At 38.8% G+C, this 25,080-nt stretch overlaps 1 protein-coding gene across 2 annotated transcripts in view; it reads right to left on the reverse strand.

The window, feature by feature from the left end:
• The window catches only part of PAM16 (presequence translocase associated motor 16), a 122,126-nt gene that overhangs the window by 77,432 nt on the left and 19,614 nt on the right, over positions 1-25,080 (reverse strand). For both annotated transcript variants that reach the window (XM_072417614.1, XM_072417612.1), the window contains exons 8-9: positions 11,517-11,603; positions 10,846-10,928 (exon numbers count right to left, since the gene is read on the reverse strand). In XM_072417614.1, the coding sequence (XP_072273715.1) occupies positions 10,846-10,928; positions 11,517-11,603 (170 nt within the window). The remainder of the gene's footprint in view (positions 1-10,845; positions 10,929-11,516; positions 11,604-25,080) is intronic.

The following is a 25,080-nucleotide window of genomic DNA, read 5'->3' on the forward strand; positions in this document are numbered from 1 at the left end:
AATACATATAATTTTAAGAGTCACATTGGATAATTACCTGTGAAGACCAGGAGGTCCATGTATAGTTAAACCTAAAGATGTTTCTGATTGCAGAAATAATGTATTATATGAGCAGATCTTGTATTAATTGAAGTCATTGAGAATTTTTCTGCTCAGTCTCAGCCAGGGGAAGGAAAGTTTTGGAGAGTGCAGCTAAAAATTATTGAAGGCCACAACTGTCTCATTTAGGTAAGTGTTTACATTGGACATGGCGTTAATTAGGTCAGGGTGTATGAGTACAACAGAATAACTATTTGTTCTATGAAACCACAGTACATCCAAACTTAACTACAGCTTGAAGATGCCTGACATTTGAACTCAAAACTCAGGACAATTTGTGAGCAAATGTAGCCTTTACTTTGCAGCCACAAAGATAGGAATGTGACTGATGGCTGCAGGTACAGTTGTCTACTGTATATTGCCAGAGGCCATGTCTGTATTTGTATTTAGTACTGTCATGCAAATTGCTGTGCACTTCCTGCTGCTGGAGTGAGTTCAGTGTCAACCAGCCATACAACAGTAATAATGATCTCCTGCCATTTTATTTCACATGGCAATTTAAAGGGACCAAATGGCACTAAAATTGTCTCTATATGTGAAGAGGGAGCTTTCAGAAATGTCTTACCATTGAGATGGGCGTACCAAAAGCCAAAAGAGATGGGGCGCAACTCAAAAGTGAACAGACATGACTGGCCTGAAAGCAGTCCACATGGTAAGATGGGGCTTTCAGAAATGGGTGTCCTATAAGCCCATATGACTCAAACATATGACTCCAACATCTTCCATTTTGTTAAAAAAAAAAAAAAAAAAAATGTGTTACTGCTGCAAATAAAAACCACGGACGGACAACAATGACTGAAAGACAAAGACTAAAACTTGGATAGTGACCATTGGGGTGATCACCAAGATGAGAAATTAAGAGATATCTCTCCAAGAATATTACAGAAAATCATAAAAGTAGGTAAAGTCAAAGGCTAGGTATCACTTGAAAACGAACGTTCAACGAATATTCCCGATAGTTTTGTACAATCGTATTGTGCACAATTATGTACATGTAATGATACGATCGTTCAAATATAATCCACCAATAATGTACACACGCTAGATACGATAGTTTGAACGATGCACTAAGTGACATGTACAAGAGAAAGTGTATCACAGAACAATCCACGATCACTGAACGACTGTACACACAATAGATTACGAACGATTGTCACCCAATCAGATCCGCCAGGACAGTCGTTCGTTTCCAGCAAGATTCCTCATTTGTCGGCGTCGTTGTGCACTTTTTTTGTTAACAATTATCGAACGATCTTTTGTGGATCGTTCATTTCCAACGATAATTATTCCACATGTGTACGCAGCCTAAGAGCCGTTCTAGAAAAATTTTTCAACAACCTAAGACATTTTATATTAATGTTTCTCCACCGAAAAGATTTCCTCTTACTTCCTCTGTAATCATTGGGACAGGATATTCATAAAAATATGTTATAATACAGTCTGGCATTGCAATATAAACATAACTTTTCCACGTTATATTTAAGGGCAGTTGTTGTATACTAAATGAACATAACTGCTGGGAGTAGAAGCACTGAGACGTTCCATATGGCCTATCAATTAGGAGCCGTGTGACTGTTCCTAACTGAGCTTTGTCAGGTCATTACTGTTCATCAATCAAGGACAGCACATTAGACTATCCCACCTGACAATTCATATACCTGGTACCTAATAATAAAAACATAAAAGAAAAGTATTGAGGCAGATGCTTTCCAACCTAAAACTAAGGATTTACCTCTTTTTCATGTTTTAAAAACAAATTACGAACAGCTTTATTTTTCCACTTCTGGTTTTATCTAGAAAACAGCCATCATTTTACTGATTTGGAAAAAAACCCTTCTCGGTAAGCAACATGTGTTAGTACAACTTTACCAAAATCAGGTAAAACTATCTCTAGACTGAAAAAAAGGAAAGCAACTTGTAAAAAAAAAAAATTAATGTTGTGTCATTTGGAGACTCCAATCTTTTAGCAGCGTTGCCCAAAATAAATATAAATAACTCATTAAAAGATAAAATAAAACCAGCTTTTGCTGCAAAATTAAATTTCAATCCAGAGATTTGCTCTGCAGTACTTTTTTTCTGCCACAAGATGTCCTCTGATAAAATGCCAGTAATATTTTACCCCCTTCCAATGAGTCCCAGGACATCCTGGACTAACTAGCCTGTGTAGCCTGCAGTAAAATACAAAGCAGCACTGTTATAAAATAATCGCTCTATAACGTTTTTGTCTGGCTACCGGCATACTTATTGTCGGCACACGAACCTCCTTGTACTATTTTTATACAGCCCCGCTGTACTTGGAAATGCCAAAAGCTGATACCGAGTCAATTTCAGGTACTTACATTGTTGCATTTATACTCACAAGTCCCCTTTCATCTTCTTATGAGCATTTAGGTTCAAACATAAGGCCAAAAATAAGGTAAAGATGCAGTTTAAGCTGCTCTTTCATTCCTATTGGCTTATATAGGGACAAAAAGTTGTTACATATACTAAATCCTTGGTACACATAAGGAGTTGTGCTGTCGGGAGGGGTAATAGCTAAAACCTAACCAGCATAAAAGTCAATATTTGTATATTGTACTACTTAGATTTGTTGGATGACTAGATTGTAAGCTCTTCGCAGGGTCCCCTCCACCTCCTGTGTCACTGTCTGTATATATCTGTCATTTGCAACCCCTATTTAATGTACAGCGCTGCATAATATGTTGGCTCTACACATTGATAATATATATAATATTAATAATAATAATAATATTACTGAAAAGTCCAGCATGTCAATGTGCATGTAACTTTTACTAAATGTCAAATGTTTACTTTAAAGTTGATCTCTGGGCATAAGGTAATTTCCCCTCCAAAACTGAGCCTCCAGGCCAAAAGATGGTGGCATGAAGAGGGGATAGGAAGAGACTGACTAATGCAGAAGTTATGTATCAGTGGTTCCCCGATACATAAGTAGTAGTGTCAAGGCAAACCTAGATGCTAATTTAGGGGAAAATATTTAGGGGAAGACATGATTTTCTAGATTTTGATCCTGTGGGATGTATTGGCAAAGTGGGAAGAATGGGCTAATTTGGAATTTTACATTTGGGCTTTAAAACCTACCTGTGTCTAGAAACTGAGCTTCTGCACATATCAAACCCAAACATTTTCTTTTTTTTCTCAGCTTCTGTAACGTCTGACACAGTTTAATAACATTTCTCTGATTTTTCTTGCGGTGAGCACATTACTATTTACTTACACCCAACACTCAGTGCTCTGAGTGTGTCACCAATCAATATTCCTGTAGAACCAGAATTACATATTTCAGATTTTTTCAGGATTTTTCATTAGAAAATATGCTGACGATAACCAGTTGTAAAGAGATCAAATAAAAATCTACTAAAGGATATTTCCTAAGTATTGCTAAAGGTAAAAATAATCGCAAAAGGGGATCTTCTGACCCTTTCAATGCATCTAATTTGTGAAATGATTTGATACAATGTATAAACATGAGTAAAAGGCTAAAAAAAGGAGATAAATCTAATAGTAATATCTCATGGAAGCTAAACCATGGGAAAGTAATTTCCAATTTTTTTAACTCTATATTTATTAAGCTTACCATGAAGATTCTTGTTCAGGCACTTCCTGTTGTAGGCTGACAATGAACTGTATCTATCTCCTAATTATGCATTGTCCCCTTGTTGCAAGGGCTTTCGATGGAGATGCCGGAAATGATCTTTTATGATCGTTTCCAATGACAGATGAATGAATAATCACTGTACACACATTGCCTGTTCTATTGAGAGGGGAAGATGAGCTAGCAGCACCTTGATGGATTCATGAACGTCAGGCGATCACTATACAAGTCAGATTCTCACCCGAGAAGAAAACGACAGGGTGAATATTATCGGACGTGAGTATAAAAGTTTCTTTTTCAAGACACATCATGCAAGCATAGTCCACTGTTGTCACCATCAAGAAGCGAGACATAACCATCTCTGGGGTGCATGTAGTTATAGCTGCAATAGATCAACAGCTCTGTGATGTACCAAAGGAGGAGAATGGTGAGCAACTTTTAGAATTACTTTTTCCATAAAAACAATGCCCTCTACTAGACTGCAAATTAGGTAAATAATGTCCATTTTAAGTCACTCCTCCCATTCTATTCCCCAAGACACGCCTATATCATTCAGCAACTACAACATATAAAAATAAAGCTGTCAAGCAGCTGATGAGTAGAAAAGTAGCTACAGCCAAAATGTCAGTTGTAGTTTATTTTGTATGCAAAGTTTTTAGTTTGGAGGTAAAGGAAGCTTAAAAAATCTGCTTGATGTCTTGTACATGCACTGCAATTATGTTCTGAGCTATTTGTTTACCAGAACTGTATATGCAAAAACTTCAATGTGTACTTGGCCTATGTTAATGCAGAAGAAAAGGACGAATATTTGTTGATTTACATATAAGTAAAAAAACAGCCGGGATGCTTACTTAAAAGTGCAGGGTGGTGTGCCCAGCTAAAAGGGGCTGGGGAGAACACTGCATTGCCTGACTTTATTTTCGCTTCCTGCAGTTCCTTGTACATCATAACTGGGATAGGAAAGGAAGGCATTGAATATCCAGTGTTCTTCCCAGCCCCTTTTAATTGGGCATACCACCCGGCTATTTTTGGGTGGCAGCTTAAGAGTTGGGTCACAATACGGGGGCTGCCACCCACCTACAATTTCCTCCCACCCAGCTTAAAAAATGCCTGGGTTGAAAACTGAATACGTATTAGGTTTCATCACACTGCATAATACACAGTCCGATAGAAGGAGAAAGATCTTTAACTTTATCACTGTGTTCCTGCTCTTTCCCAATCACAGCCTGGGATGGACCTTGACCAAGCTACATTGTTATAACTGCAATAAACAATAGTGAAGTCAGAATTTGGCTGGTCTGTCTGGTGACGATGTTGGGATCAGAACACTGGCTAATCAGAGTTAGTGTTCTCCCCAGCCCCTTTTAGCCGGGTGCACAACCCAGCACTTTCCAGGAAACCATCCGGCTGTTTTTGCGAGGAAACAAAGTTGGGTCACAATACAGGAGCTGCCACCCACCTACAGTTTATTCCCACCCAGCATTAAAAAATTCTGAGGAGAATACTGAGAAGGACAGAGTTTAATATATATATAGATATAATGTGCCTTGAATGCATATTTACTGTTTTACTATACTTCACTTTAAGCAAGAGAAATATGCAAACGTAAAGCAGTGAAAAAGCCATTTGTCTGTGCTAAGCCTAAAATATACAGAATTTAGGCAGTACTCCTTTTTTTTCTTGTGAAACCCACAAAATACAAACAAACCGTGCAGTTCTTTTGGTGAAAAATAAAATATTTGTAGGCTTGCTTCAAGTAATTGGTGTGCTTCATTTTGACTGAGAGGTCAAGTTGGGGAATGTGTATCAAATACCCCATAATTTCTGTGCCTTCAGAAGAAAAAAAAAGGATTCTTGGATCAGAGCCCTTCTATGAGGTTAACCATCATTTCATGATGTTCTCATTCCTTCTTAATGAAATACATAACTGCCGGCAATAAAAGTATTTTGTGTGGATTTTCTATTGGGCAACACACCACAATCCGCCCTACCCATCTCGGTCTTTCATGCACTGTAGTAGCTACATTCTTTGTATTAGACAATAGAAAGCAAGTTCCATTCTGTTATGGGGCTCTGGGACTGGAAAATAGAGTAAAACTTGACAAAACAAATGAAAGTCAACAGAAAAAAGAAAAAGAAAAAAAAAGAAGAGAAGCAGCTTGCAAAGATTTGTGTATTTGGCCACTCATAAGATTAATTTACCCTGAGACAACACCCAGGGTACACCCAAGTCCCTGACCACTCCATTCTTTAGTTTAGTTTTAGCAATACAGTGTGGTCAAGGACCGGCCCCTTCGTGTGATTGGATAGAGAAGGAACAACAGCACAAGGTCTCTGTTTTGGAATGACTGTCTTGCACAATGTAAAAGACTTAAATTGCTTCATATGCTTTCCTTACTCTCCCATGAGTTGCTCAGTGCAGGGAAAGACTGCGGGTTTATAGACAGAGGTCCTATTGTCATACCTTCAAAGGAAGCTGTATAAGGAGAACGTTACAGGCAGGATCACCAAGTCGAGGTGGAACTTTGCAGGAGATCTAAGAAAAAACTTTACGTACAGGTGCATCTACTTTTAAGTATCTTAGCACGCACAGAGGGCCAGTAGTATGTTACAGCCAAATGGATGCTGGATACTGTATGCTGTACATTGCAGAATTGCCCAGTAGAGCGGAAAGAGGTCTTAAATCAGCAAAATGACTGTAAATGTGGGCAGCACGGTAGCTCAGAGGTTAGCATTCTGACCTTTGCACGGCTAGGTCCCAGGTTAAAATCTCGGCCAGGACACCATCTGCATGGAGTTTGCAGGTCCTCCCCGTGTTTACATGGGTTTCCTCCCACATTCCAAAAACTTGCAGTTAGGTTAATTCGCTTCCCTCAAAAATTGACCTTAGACTGTATTAATGACATATGACTATGGTAAAGATAATAGATTGTGAGCCCCTCTGAGAGACAGCAAGTTATAAGTGACAAGCGTAATATGTCAGTATATAAATACGGTGTAATAATAATAATAAAAATAATAATAATGATAATAAATGTGACTATGAAACACTAAAATAGCTCTGCCCAGAGTTGGGCTTTAAGTTCAAATTAGAAAAAATAGTCCAGTTAGCATTACATACAAGGTTCTTATAACATTGTCTCCCATTACAAGGAATGTAAAAAAAACTATCAGATTTTCTCCATTTTAATTAGATTGTGCATTTTTGTAAAGTTTTTCATATCATATCATACCTAATAGCTTCGGACCAACGGTGAAGATTAGGATGTAAACTAATCTGTAAATTGCAAGTCCTGCCAAAAATGCAGCTTTTACTTCCTCCGACATGGATGACAGCACTGATCCAATTCATTTATGAATCTCTGTGAACAAAATCTCTTTATTGAAGGAATTATTAATCCATGCAACTAGAGGAAGCACTCACCTCCTTTATAGATCACTATGGTTTTCGAGTTGCTGTGCTGGACTTTTAGCTTCCTTAACAAGCCAGTAAGTGTCCATTTTAACCATGATGAAGTCCACCACAGTGTGCATCTGCATGCATGTTTGGCACCAAGAAAATGTAGTGCATGCAGCATTCTTTTGAAGAATGGATACATTGTGGAGTTAAGTTGGGTGCCATTAACAATGACTGGTACAGTACTTAATGCACCGATGGGCTTAGGGTGTGTTATCACAATAAAGTGCTGTAAATAGGTGTTTAATGGAGTTCAACATAATTTGCTGGGTATTAACTCCACGAGGCAAGGGTCAAGCAGACCTGAGATTGTTCTTTAATAAAAGGGGTTCTTAATTTCAAATCTCGATCAGGACTCCAAGTCTGTGCATGAAGTTTGTTCTCCCTGTATTCACACAAGTTACCTTCCACATCCCAAAAACATACTGGTATTGTAATTGGCACCCTAATCCCAACATTGGCTTAGAATGTTGGAAATAATACTATGGAAGGGACAACAGACGGTTAGCAGTTAGTGACATTAATATTGATTCTGTAAAGTGCTGTGAAACTTTATAGTTAAAAAAAAACAAAGGTCTGGATTGTATTAGTTTTAAAATACACATAGGAAAACCGAAGGGCTGTGTCAAGGCACCTCCATTTTGTGCTTCTTTTCAGCATTGCCCTGCACAGACTGTGCTTCCCATGTCTTGCCAAACACCTGCAAAGATTACGAAAGCTTTGAGCAGCAATTTGAGCTAACTAGGTGAAGACTGGTGCTTACAAATCAACCAGAAATATATCTCAAGCACTGCATGTTCCTTGTTAGTACATGAGGACTTCAACACAACGCTTATTTACACACACTATTGGCTTATTTTAAGGATCTTCCTTCTCCCAGCCTTGCTGCTTAGAGTTTTCTTGTTCAGTGGATGGTAAAAGCTAGATACCAGTCCAAATGAAGGTATATACACTGCTTGTATTTAAAACATATATTACACCCACAATATATATCCAAGTGAGAAATGCATTTGAATTCCACTATTGATCTGGAAGACTGGGAAGAAATATAGCGAGCAGTCACTGTAATTGCTCAAGAAAATGCTTATAAAGTGCTTTTTTGGTGGTACTTGACGCCAGATAGAAGCTCCAAGTTCACGGCAGGTGGCACTTTATGCTGCTTTAGAGGCTGTGGACCTGTAGGCTCTTTTCGCCACATCTGGTGGGATTACCCTATAGTTCGTAGACTTTGGATTAGGGTATCGAATTACATTAGGTCAGTTTTGCAGGTTTCCATACGGAAGGATCCTTGGGAAGCTTTGCTTCACAAACCAAACTCCTCCCTGCCTAACCATAAGCGCACGCTTCTTTGGTTCATCTTTTTTGGCTACCCCACATGCTATAGCTACCACATGACAGAAACCCACTCAAAATTTTTCAGCAGTAATTTCCAGGTTATCTGATATCATGGGTTTGGAAAGGATGTCTGCAATTGTTAATGACACCTTTTCTAGATTTCATAAAATATGGTCTCCCTGGCTGGAAGATCACGCATTTCCAGATATAGACCGTAGGCTATTGCACTTGTGATTTTCGGTTTCTGTTGCCAACTTGCCTGGGTTTTTCTTCGAAAATGGCTCTGTTTTTTTCTGTATTCACCGATCACACTTGTTCTCTTTTTTTTGTCTTGATATGTGTTTTATTTTTGTCCCTCTCCCCTTTTCTATTGTTTTTGTTTGTTTTGAAAGTTTATTTTATAAGATTTAATATGTTATTGTCTGTAAAAATTTGAAAATTTCTAATAAAAAATGATTGAAACAAAAAACATATATTACCTTATACACTACATACATTAATAATTGCGGAGCTGCACTAACCTACCTGATTGTTAACCCCACGCCCAGCAATTCAATTTAAAAAAGTAATCCGCAAGCGTTACTTGGAGTAACAGTGCTAACGTGCAAGAAAAGCAAGGGAAGATTCTGCTAACATATGTTCACTGATCCTCTTCTAGCAGTTGAACCCTGAAGTACTCTGCCCTGAGAACTTCCTGATTTACTGCTGTAAAACCTTGGCAGCCGGGGCAGAGTACTGATCGAACTTGGCTTGTATGGAAGCTGTACTGAAGAAGACATGTGGGGTCTAACTCCATAGGAAGGACCTGTTACTTGCACTATGCAATCACATGGAGGCTTATCAAACCCTTTGGGATCTATTTATAAAGCAGTGAATCTGACCTTCACTGAAACATTCCCTCCTAGAGAATTTGTCAGGTCTATGTGTTTTAATGGCAGTAATGGATGCTCCACCAGGGAATGTTTCAGTGAAAGTCAGATTTACTGCAGAGCCCCGCTATATATACACTTGTCTGTTTTTTCACCTATTGTAAAACATGTAAATTTACCTGAAAACATTATTTTAAAAAAAAGTTTATATCCACCAATTTGTATTCAACAGGTTCTGTGCTTTCAGAAAATCTTTAATGTTTTGAGGTATAAAGTTTTTTTCCAGCCTAACATTGCCATTTAAACATGTGTTAAATAAAAAAAATCTATTGCAATTTTTTTCTGATGGTAAATTTAACACTAAAGAGAATAATTTGTCTTTTATATCTGTCCGGCTTTCAGATTTAAAGCAATTCACGTTTGTTTCTAGATGGTAATATAACAGCATTGCTAAAAAGTGAATTCATAGTATCTGACAGCAACAGACCACTTCACATAGCACCGAGGGCAGTTAAACAAAAATCTGCCAAAACATTATTGGGTTACAACTATCACACTCTGCACTATTTCAATGAGGATGGATGGCTTGATATTATAAACAATGAATTGGCAGGGTTGTTCAAATGAATAAATAAAGTTACTCTTTTGAGTTACACAGAATCAATCTTAATTAGGGATTATAAATTATTTGTGAGATTACAATAGATCACAAACAAAAAAAAAAAACAGAGAGAGGTTTATGACAGTACAGAAAGGGAGAGATCACTGGGTAGACAAAGTTTGTTTTGAATATCTGCATGTGGATTTCAAGGTTTCCAAAGTAACAACATCAGATAATGAATATTAATATTATACAAAATTTATATAGTGCCAACATATTATGCAGCGCTGTACATTACATAGAGGTTGCAAATGACAGACAGTGACACAGGAGGAGGAGAGGACCCTGCCCTGAAGAGCTATGCAATCTTAATCTAGGAATAGACAACATTTATGTTATATTACAATATTATGATCTAAACTGGGCAGGATGGCGGTTTAGTGGTTACCTCCCACATCACAAAAAGTATACTAGTCAATAAATTGACGTCTACCCAAAATGACCTGGTAATGACAGATCATTATGACAGGGGAATTACATTGTGATCTCCTCTGAGGGACGGATGAACTTAGTAAAAACAGTGTGCTGATGATTAATCTTTGCTGAAATATTGATTGCAAAACAAAAGGGGGTTTTAATTTTTAACATGATGGTTTAAAACAGTTTACAAAAAAAAAGCCTTAATTTGATCCTTTTTTTATTATTGATTCAATGATTTCTTATAAACAATCTAAAATATCAGATAGTACATGGCTAACTTTAAATATTACTGATGTTATTCTTATGAGGTATTATTATAAATTAAATGTATTTATGGTCAATAAAATTCCACCGAACACAGTTATAAGATATCTAAAAGACATATTCCTACCCTGAGGAGGCATCCAGTGAGAAGGAAGTCGCAGGTCGGCTGAAATTACGAAGATCCCAAAGTAGCAGCTCTCTCTCCCTGACCTAATGTGAGAGATTAAAACATGTTGGCAATTACAAATTTACTTTTTTATAATGTATGGATAGTTTCAGAACTTCTTTTTTTATTAGAGATAATTGACATGAGAGTCAGTTGAATTTAATGCTTAGTGTTATGGATAACTTACCTACACATTCTGAAGCATGTAACCACAGCTGTCTGCCAGAGGCAGAACACAGCTTCTGTGGTATGCAGGATCCATGGTGAGCAATTTACAAACACTGACAATATCCCAACAATGAAAACAATCAAAACAGCCTCCAATCATTTAATCAATCTGAGGAAGATGGTGGTAGAAGATGATCAGCACCTGGAAGGCTGTCAAACTGCTTACTGAAGGCCCAGGAATTGACCTGAGCCTAAACGACTACAAGAACTTGGAAGAAAGTTAAGTGTTAGTGGCTGCTTCAATATAGCGGATAGATTATATTTTATAATTAGATAACAAATATATAACAAATATGGGCACAAAAAGGAACCACTGCAACACTGCAGGGCTATTTATGTGATGTCTAGCATTTCGACAGAAAGGATATGAAAGTGACATAGAGAAGCCTTGAGGAGCACTTTACCTGGTTAAATCCAGATGTTATCAGATGGTTGTTGGAATTTGTCCACAGTACTCGAGAGTCTTTATTGTTGTCATGGCCCTGGGCATCCTAAAAGAAAGCAAACCAATGTTAATGGAGAGAAAGCTAAATAATATACAACCTTTACAGGGCTGTCCAACTGACATGTTAAAACAACAAGCAACCCTTTACAGCTTAACAGCTTGGCAGCAGTGATTAACACTATAGCCATCCTAGAATTAACTTCCAAAGGTTACACAATCTTCTAATATTGGTTTCTTTATGGGATGTATTCCTATAACAAGACAAGACCTAGTGTTACTATATCATGATAAGACAATATTGGTAAGTCTTGTATTACATTAAGAAGCCATGACCATACATCTAATCCATGCATTCCTATAACAAGACAGTACAGGTAACTCCTGTATTCCTAAAGGAAGCCATGAACATACACCTAGGCCTTGTACTCCTATATCAGGACATGACAATAGTGTTAGGCACTAGGTCGATAATTCCGATAACAATATGGGACTGCACTGGTGGGTCCTTTATTTTTATAAAAGGACATACTGGTGAGTTACTCAACTTTCACATCTGGCATTGTAAAAGCAATTACAATGGGTAAATGTAACTGTAAATTTCTCCAGAGACGGGCTGTTGTAATTGCTGTATTTCTCACCAATATATAAATACAATAAAGGTATATAAAATAATGTTTATGGGGTCATACATATCAGATCATTGTAAGATGCAAGCAGACACTTTTAAGAAGAAGGAAACCCTATAACAAACATTAGAGTCCATAAAGAATCCTAAAAATCAGGGATGGAAGACATACAAGATCAATGACCAATAATTGATGTCACTTTAGTACCTAAAGACACCTGATGTTATTTTTATTTCTCAACAAGTTATTGTAAGCAACATTGCTGCCACTAATGAGCACAGCCAGACAGTCATGTCACTGGAACAGCCCTCAGGTTTCAATGCAGCAGGTTGTCAGAAAAAGCTAAACTTTGATCAAAAAGCTATGGAGATCTTACTATCACATCTTTTATGTTTCAGCATGACTGTGCCCTGTTCATAAAGCAAGCCAACCCATCTTGGCATTTTGGGTATTTTCATCCACTTTAGAGTGTGCTTCAAGCAAGGAGGGCTCTACACTTTCTATGGCGGGTTTAGTGACCTGGGAAATTAAGGGACTCCCCAAGCTTTGATATACAAAACCTTTTGGTGGTTTAACTCTTCTGTATCTACCGATACCAAAATATAATTTCTAATAAACAGATCATTTAACAAGAAAATCTGTAGTGAATCTGCAAGCTGCCCCTGCTCGCTTAACTTTCTATAAATGCTAGCTGCCTGTCCCTGACTTTTTTATTCTAAGTGCCTGCTTAAAGCCAAACTCCTATGCTGCATGTACAAAAGTCAGTGGATTAAATTGACAGACAGGGAGTTAATATTTTCAGAAGAAGTTGGCTATGACAGCATATACTTATCTAGAACAGGCTTCCTTTATTATTTAGTTCATTTTAGCTTTCAAGGATGCCTTGGTGAACAATATACATCCATTCGTCTTCTACACATCTTTACTATACAATATGCCATAATATTCTTCTACACATTGCCGTATGGAAGCTTGCTGCCAGCCACTATTGTGACCTGGGCCAGGGCTGAACCTGTCACTTCACTTCAGGCAGTTACAAATTTTGCAGTCACTCATTGTGATCCCACGCTGAGCCAACTGTAGGTTGGCGACTTCTGTAATGTGATCTCCACATACACCGCTCAAACACGCTTCATCCATTTCTTCTGCTGCTGTGTGTGGCGTGACTGAAGTACACATGACATGCTGTTTTAAGTGAGCCAGGGAGTATTAAGTTGGCAATGCCACAGACCCACAGTGAGATGGCACGTGCCAGCACTCTATATCCAGGCACAGCTAAAGGTTACACTGTTTATATTCATTTTACCTTGTATACATTGGAATACTTAACCTGTAATCCATGAAGTGTTGTGCATATATGCAATTTGTAAAAAGGATAATGAGAAATAAATGTACCACCACTAAAATATCTATGGCGGAGTATGTAGGAAGTAAATAGAATCTGCAGGACTTTATCTAGAACTATAACTCTTACTTTATACTTACAGAGACCAATCTATTAGTACTCCAGGGACCTGGTATAAGGCTGGAGCAATGTCTGCATGTAGATCATCCTTACTGAAGTGCAGATAGACATTTTAGGAACTGATTACAAGAATAGCAACCAATATATTAGAAAAACTATACACTGCAAACCCCACCAAGGCCTTGGAGAAATATAAAAAAAAAAATCAATTACTTAAGAACTTAATTAAACTCCATCAAGGTAGGTAAAACCTTACCAAGGAGGAAGAAAGCATCTTCTGTGGTGAACCAAAAATACAGCCTGCTCATCTCCAAGAACAGCTATGGGTTACCCCGTCTCCTCTGCTTCCATAGAATGTATTTTGCCTACAAGGCATCAAGACTACCCAACCCCTTTTCAGCTTGTCCATTCACAAAAAGATTGGCAGTGACTGGACCAGGCACATCAATGGAACATAAGGAACAAACTGGCTCTGTCATCTGTTATAGTTCATGCGAATATATGCATTGTGTATGCTTGATTACTCTGAATGCCCTTTCCTGCAACGTCTACAGACCTTTAGGATCAATATCACACAATAAATAAACTACATGATCAAATGTTTGGGCATCTATGATACCTTTATTACCAAAACTATGTGCCCTCCTTTACATTAGTGATTACACTCTCTTATCTCTCGTCTGGACTACTGTAACCTCCTCCTCTCTGGTATTCTACTAAGCCGACTCTCTCCTCTACAATCTATTATTAATGTTGCACCCAGACTCTTCTGCTGCATCTCTTTGTAGTTCTCTTCATTAGCTTCCATTTCACCTTCAAATCAAATTTATTCTTCTGTGCTTTGCCTCAAAACCCCTCCCACTTACCTTTCTGCCCTGATAGAAAAATACTCCCCTAGCCGCTCTCTTCACTCCTCCAATGACCTACAACTGACTTCCTCACTCATAACCTCATCACACGCACGGCTCCAAAACTTTTCTGGAGCTGCCTCAACTCTCTGGAATGGTCTTCCTCGTCCTATTTGTCTTGCTCCTAATTTATGACCCTCTAAAAGAGCGCTCAAAACCCATCTTTTCAAACATGCCTACAAGTCTTCTTCTGTCTTCTAAAACCCTCACTACTTCCCATCATTCCTCCCCTCCTATTGTGTGATACTTCCCCCCACCTCCTAGATTGTCAGCTCTTCGGGGCAGGGTCCTCCCCTCCTCCTGTGTCACTGTCTGTATCCGTCTGTCATTTGCAAACCCTATTTATTGTACAGCGCTGTGTAATGTGTTGGTGCTATATAAATCTTGTTTATTGAAAATAATAATAATAAAAAAGTCTGTACTCATGTCGGAAAGCTTCAAAAAGATTTTTGTGTGTCTGTGGGAGTTGGGCCCATTCATTCAAAGAGCTTTGTAACTTATGTACTGATTTTGGACAAGAAGATGTTGTGGTGTTCCAATTCTTCATTCAACAGCGTTTAAAAGGGGTTAATCGGAACTAAAACCACAATACTCGCTTATCCCTGTTCTGTTGGAGGGCACCACCATAAAGTTGGACTTTAATTCCACTTTAATGTCAGGAACTTTAGCTCCTCAAGACTCCTCAGACTTGTCAGAACATAAATTTTTTAGGTTGGCTTTAGGCAAGTCCTGCTAAAGCGTAAACGGGTGCTAAACAAACTTATCCCACAAGGTTAGGAAACACACAACTGACTAATTTGAGCCTGCATGCAGCATTAACACCACCCTTTAGTGTAAACATCTGAGCTTAATATTCTGGAGGGGTATCTATATACACTATTTATATTATAGATGTAATGATCAGGTTTCAACAAACATTAGGGAACATAGGGCCTGATTTATTAATGCTCTCCTAAACTTGGAAAAAAGGGGAACTTGGGTGGTCCAGGAAACCTGGAATGGATTTCTTAAAAATCATTTGCTATTATTTGGTAAATGTTTTTAATCCAGACCAGATCCATTCCAGGTTCCCATAATATTCTATCCTCTCCAGACTTGAAGAGTTTAAAAAAAATCAGGACCAGTGTGATTGTCAAAGCCTAATATCTGTAGACCAGTAGTGTGAGGTTAATGGTGGATATTGTAGTTGCAGTTAATTGCAGTTATACCTTCCACCAGCAACTTTTAACTTCTCAACAGCAGTGAATGCTTAGCTACCTTGATTCACAGTAGATACTATCTTGATCCTATTGTTATCTAGAGATAAATTCCTGAATCTCCACCTAAAATAATAAACCCGATTTCTCCCCATATGATACAAATTGTGTGCTATGAGCTTAACCAACACAAAGAGACGTTTCTCTTTCCCTCTTTAAACAATCCTCCCCCCACTACCACCATCAAAGTAGATGGCTTTATCCCACATTACAGGATATAATGAAGTTAATAAAAAACAGATACAACAAATGGATTTAGTTTAGGACTCCCATTTATTGTAAATATCTGTACAAACAAAATGTTCTTCTGTCACTGAAATAGCATTTCTCACAAAAAATGAGGAACATTCTGAAAAAAATGTGATCTTATAAAGTTTCATAAAAAATGGACAATCCAAAGGCACTAATGCCTTTTTCTAAAATGTTCACAACTGAACATTCACCTGCAAAGCCATTTTATCTAATGATAAAAAATAGAAAGGAAAAATGATTATTTGTAAGAATAAAAACAGATACTTCCAGTTCTAAAGATACATTTTCTACAACACTGGTGTGCTGTCAGGATCCTTTACTACCAATTTCACAAGATTAACAATCATAGTATCGTATGCAAATGTCTAAATGTGAGTTAATGAAGAGCCACAAAACATAAAATGCCAATCCATGTAAAGGTAATAAGAGTTGTGAGAGCTTCTGCCCCCTTTGTGCCTACTTTATCCTCATTGCGCATACTCCATGATATAAAATAATTAAAACAAATATGATGACAATGGCTGTGACTTGCAAAATTGATACCTAAGGAGACTGAATGGATCTCTTCCCTAATGATCTACTCCCCAAGGGGTGTAGGTATCTGTTAGATCATCTCTTGTATCTGCCAAATTCTAAAGTAGTCAACCTACCTGGAGGTGGCTGCCAAAGAAAAATTGACCCCGAAATGGGAAGGAGGAAAGTGAGAACGGTAGACCAAAAGAGGTGATAAAATGATAAAGCAATGAAAAAATTAAGCCTACAAAAAGGGACCCCATACCAACTGTGAAACATGGAGGTGTTTTGTTATGTTTTAGTGCTACTTAGCCGCATGTGACATGGGGTGCCTTGTGTCCTTGAGTCTGTGGAGGGAACAATGAAATTTCCAAACTATTAAGACATTCTGGAGTGAAATGTACTGCCCAGTGTCAGAAAGCTCTGTTGTGGGTCATCGACACACCAATGAGAAACTGACCCAAAACGCAATGCTAAATGCACCCTAGTAAAAAAAATGTGTTTTTCCGAAGTGGCCCTCATTGAGCCCTGATTTTAAATTATAAAGAAAGACAGGAAGTCTGGAGAAGGCACCCTTCAAACCTGACATAGACACAGCTCTCCTCGTGATCATGTACACACATTCTTTAGCTAAATATTTAGTGTTCTCCCAGAATTTTTTATTTTATTTTATTCTGGATGGGAAGGAGCTGTAGGCGGGTGACAGCCCCTGTATTGTGACCCAACTTTTCAGTAGCCACCCAAAAACAGCCAGATGGTTACTGAAATTTGCTGGGTGGTGCGCCCAGCTAAAAGAGGCTGGGGAGAACGCTGATGTTTAATAAGAAATACATTTATATAACTTAAAGCGGAACTTCAACCGATCTCGCACTGCACAGATGCGAGATTGGATAATGTAGCCTGCGTAGATGGGGAAAAAAAAAAAGAAGTGCCGATCTCACTGTCCGAGTGCGGCAGTTTTTATTCTTTCCCATTAACTGGCCAGAAGCCTTCTGGGATGCATGATGTATGTATCCCAAGAGGCTCTGAGCTCCCATTTTGTCTTTAGTGCCACAGCAATAGAAAAGACAGAAATGGGGGGGGGGGGTGTTACCTTTGTTTTTTAATAAGAAAGGTAATTTTTACTTAACATAAAAGGGTTGTCTGCAAGGTAAAAATTTTAGTTTGTCTTCTTTACCGGGCTGGAGCAGTTTGCTCAGGAAAAGTGGGCCAAACTACCCCTTGAGAGGTGCAGAAATCTTATTAAGATCTATGGAAAATGCTTGTTTCTGGTGGTTGCTCCTAATGGGTGTACAACAAAATAGTTTCAGGGGCCCATCATTTTGGCCATGCCATTTTGCATTTGTGTTACTTTTTGAAATATTTTGTTATTTTAAAGCAACTTTGATTTTTGTTAACTACAGAATTGTATATATCTGTATGACACGTATTTAAGATATAGATTTATTACGGTATGTTTTAATGAATGTACCCGATGTATATTGGTCATTCACACATGTATGTATACACTTGTGTGTGAGCGGGATTGGGATGATATGTCCCTGTTACTATATATAGCTGTCACCTCAGAACGGCCCACACTTCCCACGACCCCGAACTCCCTAATCCCACACACTTCCTGCAAGCGGGACACAGACACAAGAGACATACATACACACTGCTACACAGGCACAAACACACCATTACCAATGACTGACACATTCTCATTTCCATGCAAAGAGTTGTCACAGCTACAAAATGTACAATGCTCAGCTATGCACAAAATCTGTGTACCTGTAGAGACACACATATGTCACATTTGATCTACAAATATACATTCAGCTTCCCAGGACAAGAAATCCTTATAGATTAAATATGTTCAGTAACAGATGGGGTAATACGATGTCTGTTTAATCAGCACCAGCTCAGTACATAACCTCACTTGCTTGTTCATCTTCATGCCACCTTTGTTGACCGGTTGCCATGACATCTGAGGCCTAGTCTCCTGGCTTCACCAAGGAGATACCACGGGGCAAACATTAAATCTTTGTGAATTACTCACTGGGGACACAGCTGTGACTGTCACAGAGACCCCCACAGCAAATATTTTACTCTGTACATCTAATGACCGCATTTCTTTCCATGTACAGGAAATGCCAAGCACTTAAATATTTTATTTAAAGGGTCCATTACCATGGTGGTCAGTGGGGTGAATGTCTCTTTTATTCCTTGCCATTGGCAAGAATGTCACCGTTACAGATAGCCAAAAAGATTATTGGTGTCAGTAAAACTGATCTGGGAGTTACAAATTGCTGATTGCTCAAAGAACCCCTAGCAACCTCTGGAGGAACCCTGGCTGAGAAACACTGACCTAGTAGCTGGCATTTCGGTCAAGGTTATAACAGTATAAGTATATCTAGGACTTTGTTAGGACTGGTAATTAAATTATGGTTCGGTTACTGCTTCCTCATGCCAGTGAACCGCTGCCTTGGGGGAGACACTACTAGCAGCATCTACCTGAAGCAGCCCTATAGAGAATGAATGGGGGCAGCTAAGGAGCGGTTCAGTACCACTTAATGCCTCCCACTGTCAAATCTACTGGTGTAAGTCAACCAGAACCAATGATGTGAGTAAAGCTGCTGGGAGTTGCATGGAATTGCTTGATCCTAGGCAGAAATGCAAGTATGAATACAAAGGGCCAGTGATCTTGGGGCCCATATTGGCACCACCATTACTGTAATACCTGCAACTGTACTAAAGCACTGCAGCTGGTAGGACTGGCCTAGGTTAGATTGCTTGGAGCATTCAGCAGGTTGCATCCCTTTTGGCCTGTGGTTGTTAGTAGTAGGCCTAATGCATGAGGCCAGGCCACATTTTCCTATTGCTCTGTGGTCCTGTGATTTTGTTCATGTGCCTATGTAAGCGCCTGTGGTGGTAGAAAGATTGGCATGGATACACAGACTATTCTGAAAGTATGCAGCACCATTTGCATTTAGATGTTTCAGTAATTTGTGTTACAGTAGCTCCTCTGTAGGATTGGGCCAGGCAGGCTAGCCTTCCCTAACCCACATGCACCAATAAGCCCTATTTAATGTACAGCGCTGCGTAATATGTTGGCGCTATATAAATCCTGTTTAATAATAATAATAAGCCATTTGGCACTCACAACCCCATCATCAGTTCACTGGTTTCCTTTTTAGGACCACATTTGGTCAGTACAAACCACTGCATACTAAGCACACCCCATAGGAACTGGCACTTTGGTGATACACTGGCCACGTTTTCTAGTCATCACAATTTGGCCCTGGTTAAAGTTGTTCAGAACCTAACACTTGTCTAGTTTCCTCGCTTCCAATACATCAAGAATAGACTGCTATCCTGCCATATAATATGCTGTAACTCACCCTATTATTATTAATATTATTACTGAACAGGATTTATATAGCACCAACATATTGGTACATTAAATAGGGGTTGCAAATGACAGACAAATACTGACACAGGGGGAGAGGACCCTGCCCCGAAGAGCTTACAATTACCCAATGATAGGTGGCATTACAATGTAATATTCAAGGTTATTCAGTTCACCTGGTAATGGTTTGGTGTAGACACACGGATTATAAAAGATTACAGGCCGTACGTGTATCAAACTATGAATTAAAGAGTACAGTAATAGATGGCACATGTATTGTGTACTGATTTATAAAAGACATGATCACAGGTGGCTTGTGGACCCTTCTGTAAATTAAGAGAACATGATTATAAGTGACACAAAACCCGCTCTGAATAATAGACAATGAAAGCAAATGGAGCATTGTAAAGGTCATAATGTTGGCGCACAACCAAAACCTTCATGTCTACCCATCAGAAAGTACATCAGTGCCTGATACCAGGGAATCAGCAAACATATTTGTAGTTTCAATCATTGCTTAGAGTTCAGAGACTTGGCTTGGTTCATGCTTGGTTCTGGGGGAGGGGCCTCCAATGTTTGGATTTCTGATGTTCACAATTGTGAAACCGTTTTATATCTTCCAGGAATGTTAGAAAATGATGAATCACTGTGAGCAGAAAATCTGCGGGGATTTAGGCTAGTATAAACATTTAATTCACAGTGTACAGCCATTTACCAGCCATGCTAGAGAGACAGCTTCAAATCTGAAGCCATGTAGCTGTAATGAAGCCAGCCACCCATTCATGCAATATTTATGGGAATGTATATATTAGAAAGCTGTGTCCTGATGTCTGTGTATTAAGAGCTCTGTGTCCTGATGTCTGTGTATTAGGAGGAGAGGAGAGCTCTGTGTCCGATTACCTGTATACTGGAAGGAGTGTAGGAGGAAAAAAGAAATGGGCCCCGTGTCAAGATATCTGTATATTAGGAGGACAAAACTGTACATTAGGATTCAGAGAAATGGTTTCTTCGATATTTCTAGGGCACAAACTTCTGTCAGAGAAGATTGAGCCATTTCTCATGAGAAGGTTGGTTTGAATGGCTAATAGAGAACATGTGTTGAAGCATTTTTGAGCCAAGCAGAAGAATATACTGAAATGAAAACCTTTCTTCAAAGCCAAAGCTGCAGAACATTTCTACACTGATGGTTTCAACATACACGGCTTAGAATTAACCATCTCCATGCCAGTTGTGTTTTTCAAATGTATGAATGGAAAAAAAAGCTATTTTAATGTCAACAGTGATTAGCGCTTGCAAAAAAATAGTATTTAAAAAAGTATTTAATATTAATAATATTATTAATAATAATAAACAGGATATATACAGCGCCAACATATTACGCAGGGCTTTTCATTAAATAGGGGTTGCAAATAGCAGACAGATACAGACAGTGACACAGGAGGGGATGACCCTGCCCTGAAAAGCTTACAATCTAGGAGGTGTATGTAATATGATTGGTTGTTTTTGCCAAAAGCTAAGCTCTTCACAGTTGAACCATAGATACGATTTTGGAAAAGCTTGAGCAAATTGGATTTGTTGCCCACTGCATCCAGTCAGCAGGAAAGATAATGAAATCCAACAGCTAAAAGGTCACTCCAGCTCTAGCATTTAAGGTGAAGGTAATGCATATTTTTTACCACATCCTGTAAAACAGCAGTGAGGAAATATACAGTGGCAGTAAGTTATATAAAACTGAACCAGTTTCATAGGCTGCAAACGGTTTTCAGGGAAAAATGGTAGGTAAATACTTTTTATATTATGCTACTACACACTGGGCCTGATTTATTAAAGCTCTTCAAGACTGGAGAATATAGACTATCACGGGTGAACTTGGGTGATACAAAGCATTTGCTTTTTTGGAAAATGTTTACCATCCTGGACCAAATCCTTTTCAGGTTTGCTGGATGACTAAGGTTTTTCCATGATAGTCTATCTTGTCCAGTCTTGGAGAACATTAATGAATCAGGTCCATGATGGACATTGCAAATCATACTGTCAGCCAATCAAAATCATGTATATATACAATAAAAGAAGATAAATAATAGGGAAAATGCCTGCTGCAAGTTTTAATTATAATTTTATCTGTGCTTAAGTCTTCTCTGCAAAGTCCCACAATTGCATTTTGATCCTACCAATAAAATTCACCTAATGCATCTTCCTGTAGCAAGTGGTGTGGCAACAATGCAGCACTGCTCCTGAATTCAGAGGAGAGTGATCTTCTTCATGTAGGTTGTGTCTGCATGCACAATAGTGGGATGAGAAAATGCAGGGGGCATCTTCTAACCCCACTACAAGGTTATAAGTTCAATACAAGGAAGTGTTTAAATTACTTTATGAGGTTCGTGCTTCACAGAATTAGATTTCGGACCAGTTTAGATTGTTAAATAGGCACCTGTAAGTGTAAAGCATAACTGGCAGACATTTTGTTTGCAAAAGCAACTGCATACTTGGTTGGATTCTATTACTTATTACCCATCTAGCAATAAATAACCCCTAAACATGAAAACTCCTCTGCTGTGTCCCTTACTAGTCATAAGCTGCCAATGATAATGCCCCTGTCATGACATTATTATACCGTGCAATCTTCTGGAGCTTCAAATATCTGTAGCTAATTGAAAGTGCTAAACTCAAATTCAGCAAGACATTTATGTGGACATATTTGGGAACAGGCAAATCATGTGACCACGGATAAGTAAAATAACATTTAGATTGGCGTTAAATAGGGGTTGCAAGTGACAAACAGATATAAACAATGACACAGGAGGAGGAGAGGACCCTGCCCGAAAGAGCTTACAATCTATTAGTTGGTGTGATTGATTCCCCAAAATATTTAAAATGGACAGACCCCAGAAGCTCATTTTAGCAACAACGGCATCCCTTGTATTACTCTAACTGATTTGCTTTAAATGCATACCTAATACCAAAACTGAAAAAAAAACAACTGAATGGGAAAGCTGCACAGCTAACTACATGACAAAAAAAAAACATTGACATGTTAGACTTGTACAGATAAACAGCTCTGCTGCCAATTTCATGCTTGAGTTTTTTGATCAGTAGTTGAATATTCGGAAGTTTCAAATGCATGTACAAAATTCTGCCATTCTAATAATTTTTCCTTCTTTTTACTAGGTTCCGAATTATGATTTAAACACACATTTGTACACATGATTTGACTTGTGTACATCAGTGTTGGTTGCAGGATGGAATGGCTTGTGAGTGTAGGCAAGGTAAGTACAAGTGGGTCAGAAGGGACCTTTAAATGGACTCTGCATGGGTGTGCTAACAGTGCTTCTATGTTGGCCAAGGTCATCATTTAAAATCCGAATTTTCCACTTGTTATTCATGAAGACATTGCCATCACTGGGTTACCAGAGGTTGACTTGAAAATGCCAAGCAGTGGTAGACTTAAAGCTACTCATCAGGTTTGGAATGGCTTAACCTTTTGCAAATGTAAAGCATTTGCTCATCTGAGGACCTAAAATGGAAAACACCTTTCATTTCTGCATTGTACAAAAGGTTCAAATAACACCTTCCCCAAAAACCCCCTGTTCCATCTGCCCAAGTCATCTAGACCTGCTGTTCTATCAGGATGGAGGAAATTGAGAGTATTTGGACAAGAGGGAGAGAAAGGAGGTTAGCAGGAATTTCATGATGCTGAAGGAAAGAATGTTTCTTCTCCTCCTCCCTCCTGTACGCCCAGAGTGCTGAAGGATACTGAGCCGCCCTGCAACATCTGGAAGAACTTTCTGCAGCCAATTCACCCACACACTCTCGGCGAGCACACACACACGCATATATATGTGGCTGCCCAATTTAATCCTGCCACATGTGGCATTGGAAGCTCTGCCAACATACACAGGAACAGGCAGACCGTATGGCGCCCAGCCCAACCTGTCCTCATCCGCTGACCTAGAGGACGACGGTGGGGGCAGGTGATAATATAATCTATTTTCAATGTGCGTATGGCGGGGATGCTGAATGATTCATGGTCAGCGCATGACTAGTAATATTGCAGACAGAAGGGGGTGATGGATACGTGTTAAAGGGGGAGCCGGAGGGGGCTGTAGGTGTGCGCTATATCAATTCCATATGTTGTAACATCAAACTCTTATGAAAGAAACACTCGGCCACTAAATGGAAACTTTTACAAAGGAACCACAGAAGGTAGAATACTACTGGCTTCAGTTTTAAAGAGAGCAATAAGTACCTTTAACGGTTTCATTCCTTGCCATAACTTGAGACAATTCTACCAAATGTGTCTTGCAGCACAAAAACATACGTCTGAGCATATAGCAACCCCCATTCACCTTTGAAACATATGATACATACTTACAGTAAAGGGGTTGATTTATAAAGCAGTGAATCTGACATTGAGCAAACATTCTCTGGTAGACAGAATCAATCACTGAACTATTTAAAACATATGGACCTGAAAGATCCTCCAGCAGAGAATGTTGATGAATGATTTATAAAAAGACCCCTATATGTTAAAAGTTTAGGTATCCTATTTTAAACAAAAGAGGTTGCCATTACCTAGATATGATTCTGTATCTGCAGTAAAAACAATTTCTAGTCTCCGGTTATGTTTAGTTAATTTATAAAAAAAAAAAAAAAAAATCTCTGCATGACCCAATACTATCCAAAGGAAGACCTGAGCGTACTGTGCAGAATTTGCAGTCCTGTCACAACCCGTTCTAAACCCCCCAGTGATCCATGATTGAGCAGCATTGTATATCATTTGCAATCAGTATGCAGTGTCCTCCCCCGCCCCATTTAGCCGGGCGCACCACCCAGCACTTTTCAGTAACCTCCCGACTGTTTTTGGGTGGCTACTGAAGAGTAAAGTCACAATACAGGGGCTACTCTCCACCTATACGTATAGTTACCTCTGGTAGACATTTGTTCTATAGAAGGTTGCTCATAGGTGCAAATTGCTGTTCAGCTGCTTTGAATTGTTTGTTACCAGTCCTGCTCAGCACACTTTTATTATTCCTGGATTTTTGAAGCAGTCAGATTAGATTTCCAAATTTTGCACATTAGGCAAGGCTTTTGCAGCTTCCACTTGGCATGGTG

This window comes from Pyxicephalus adspersus, chromosome 7, assembly GCF_032062135.1.
Source record: "Pyxicephalus adspersus chromosome 7, UCB_Pads_2.0, whole genome shotgun sequence".
Taxonomy (NCBI): Eukaryota; Metazoa; Chordata; class Amphibia; order Anura; family Pyxicephalidae; genus Pyxicephalus; species Pyxicephalus adspersus.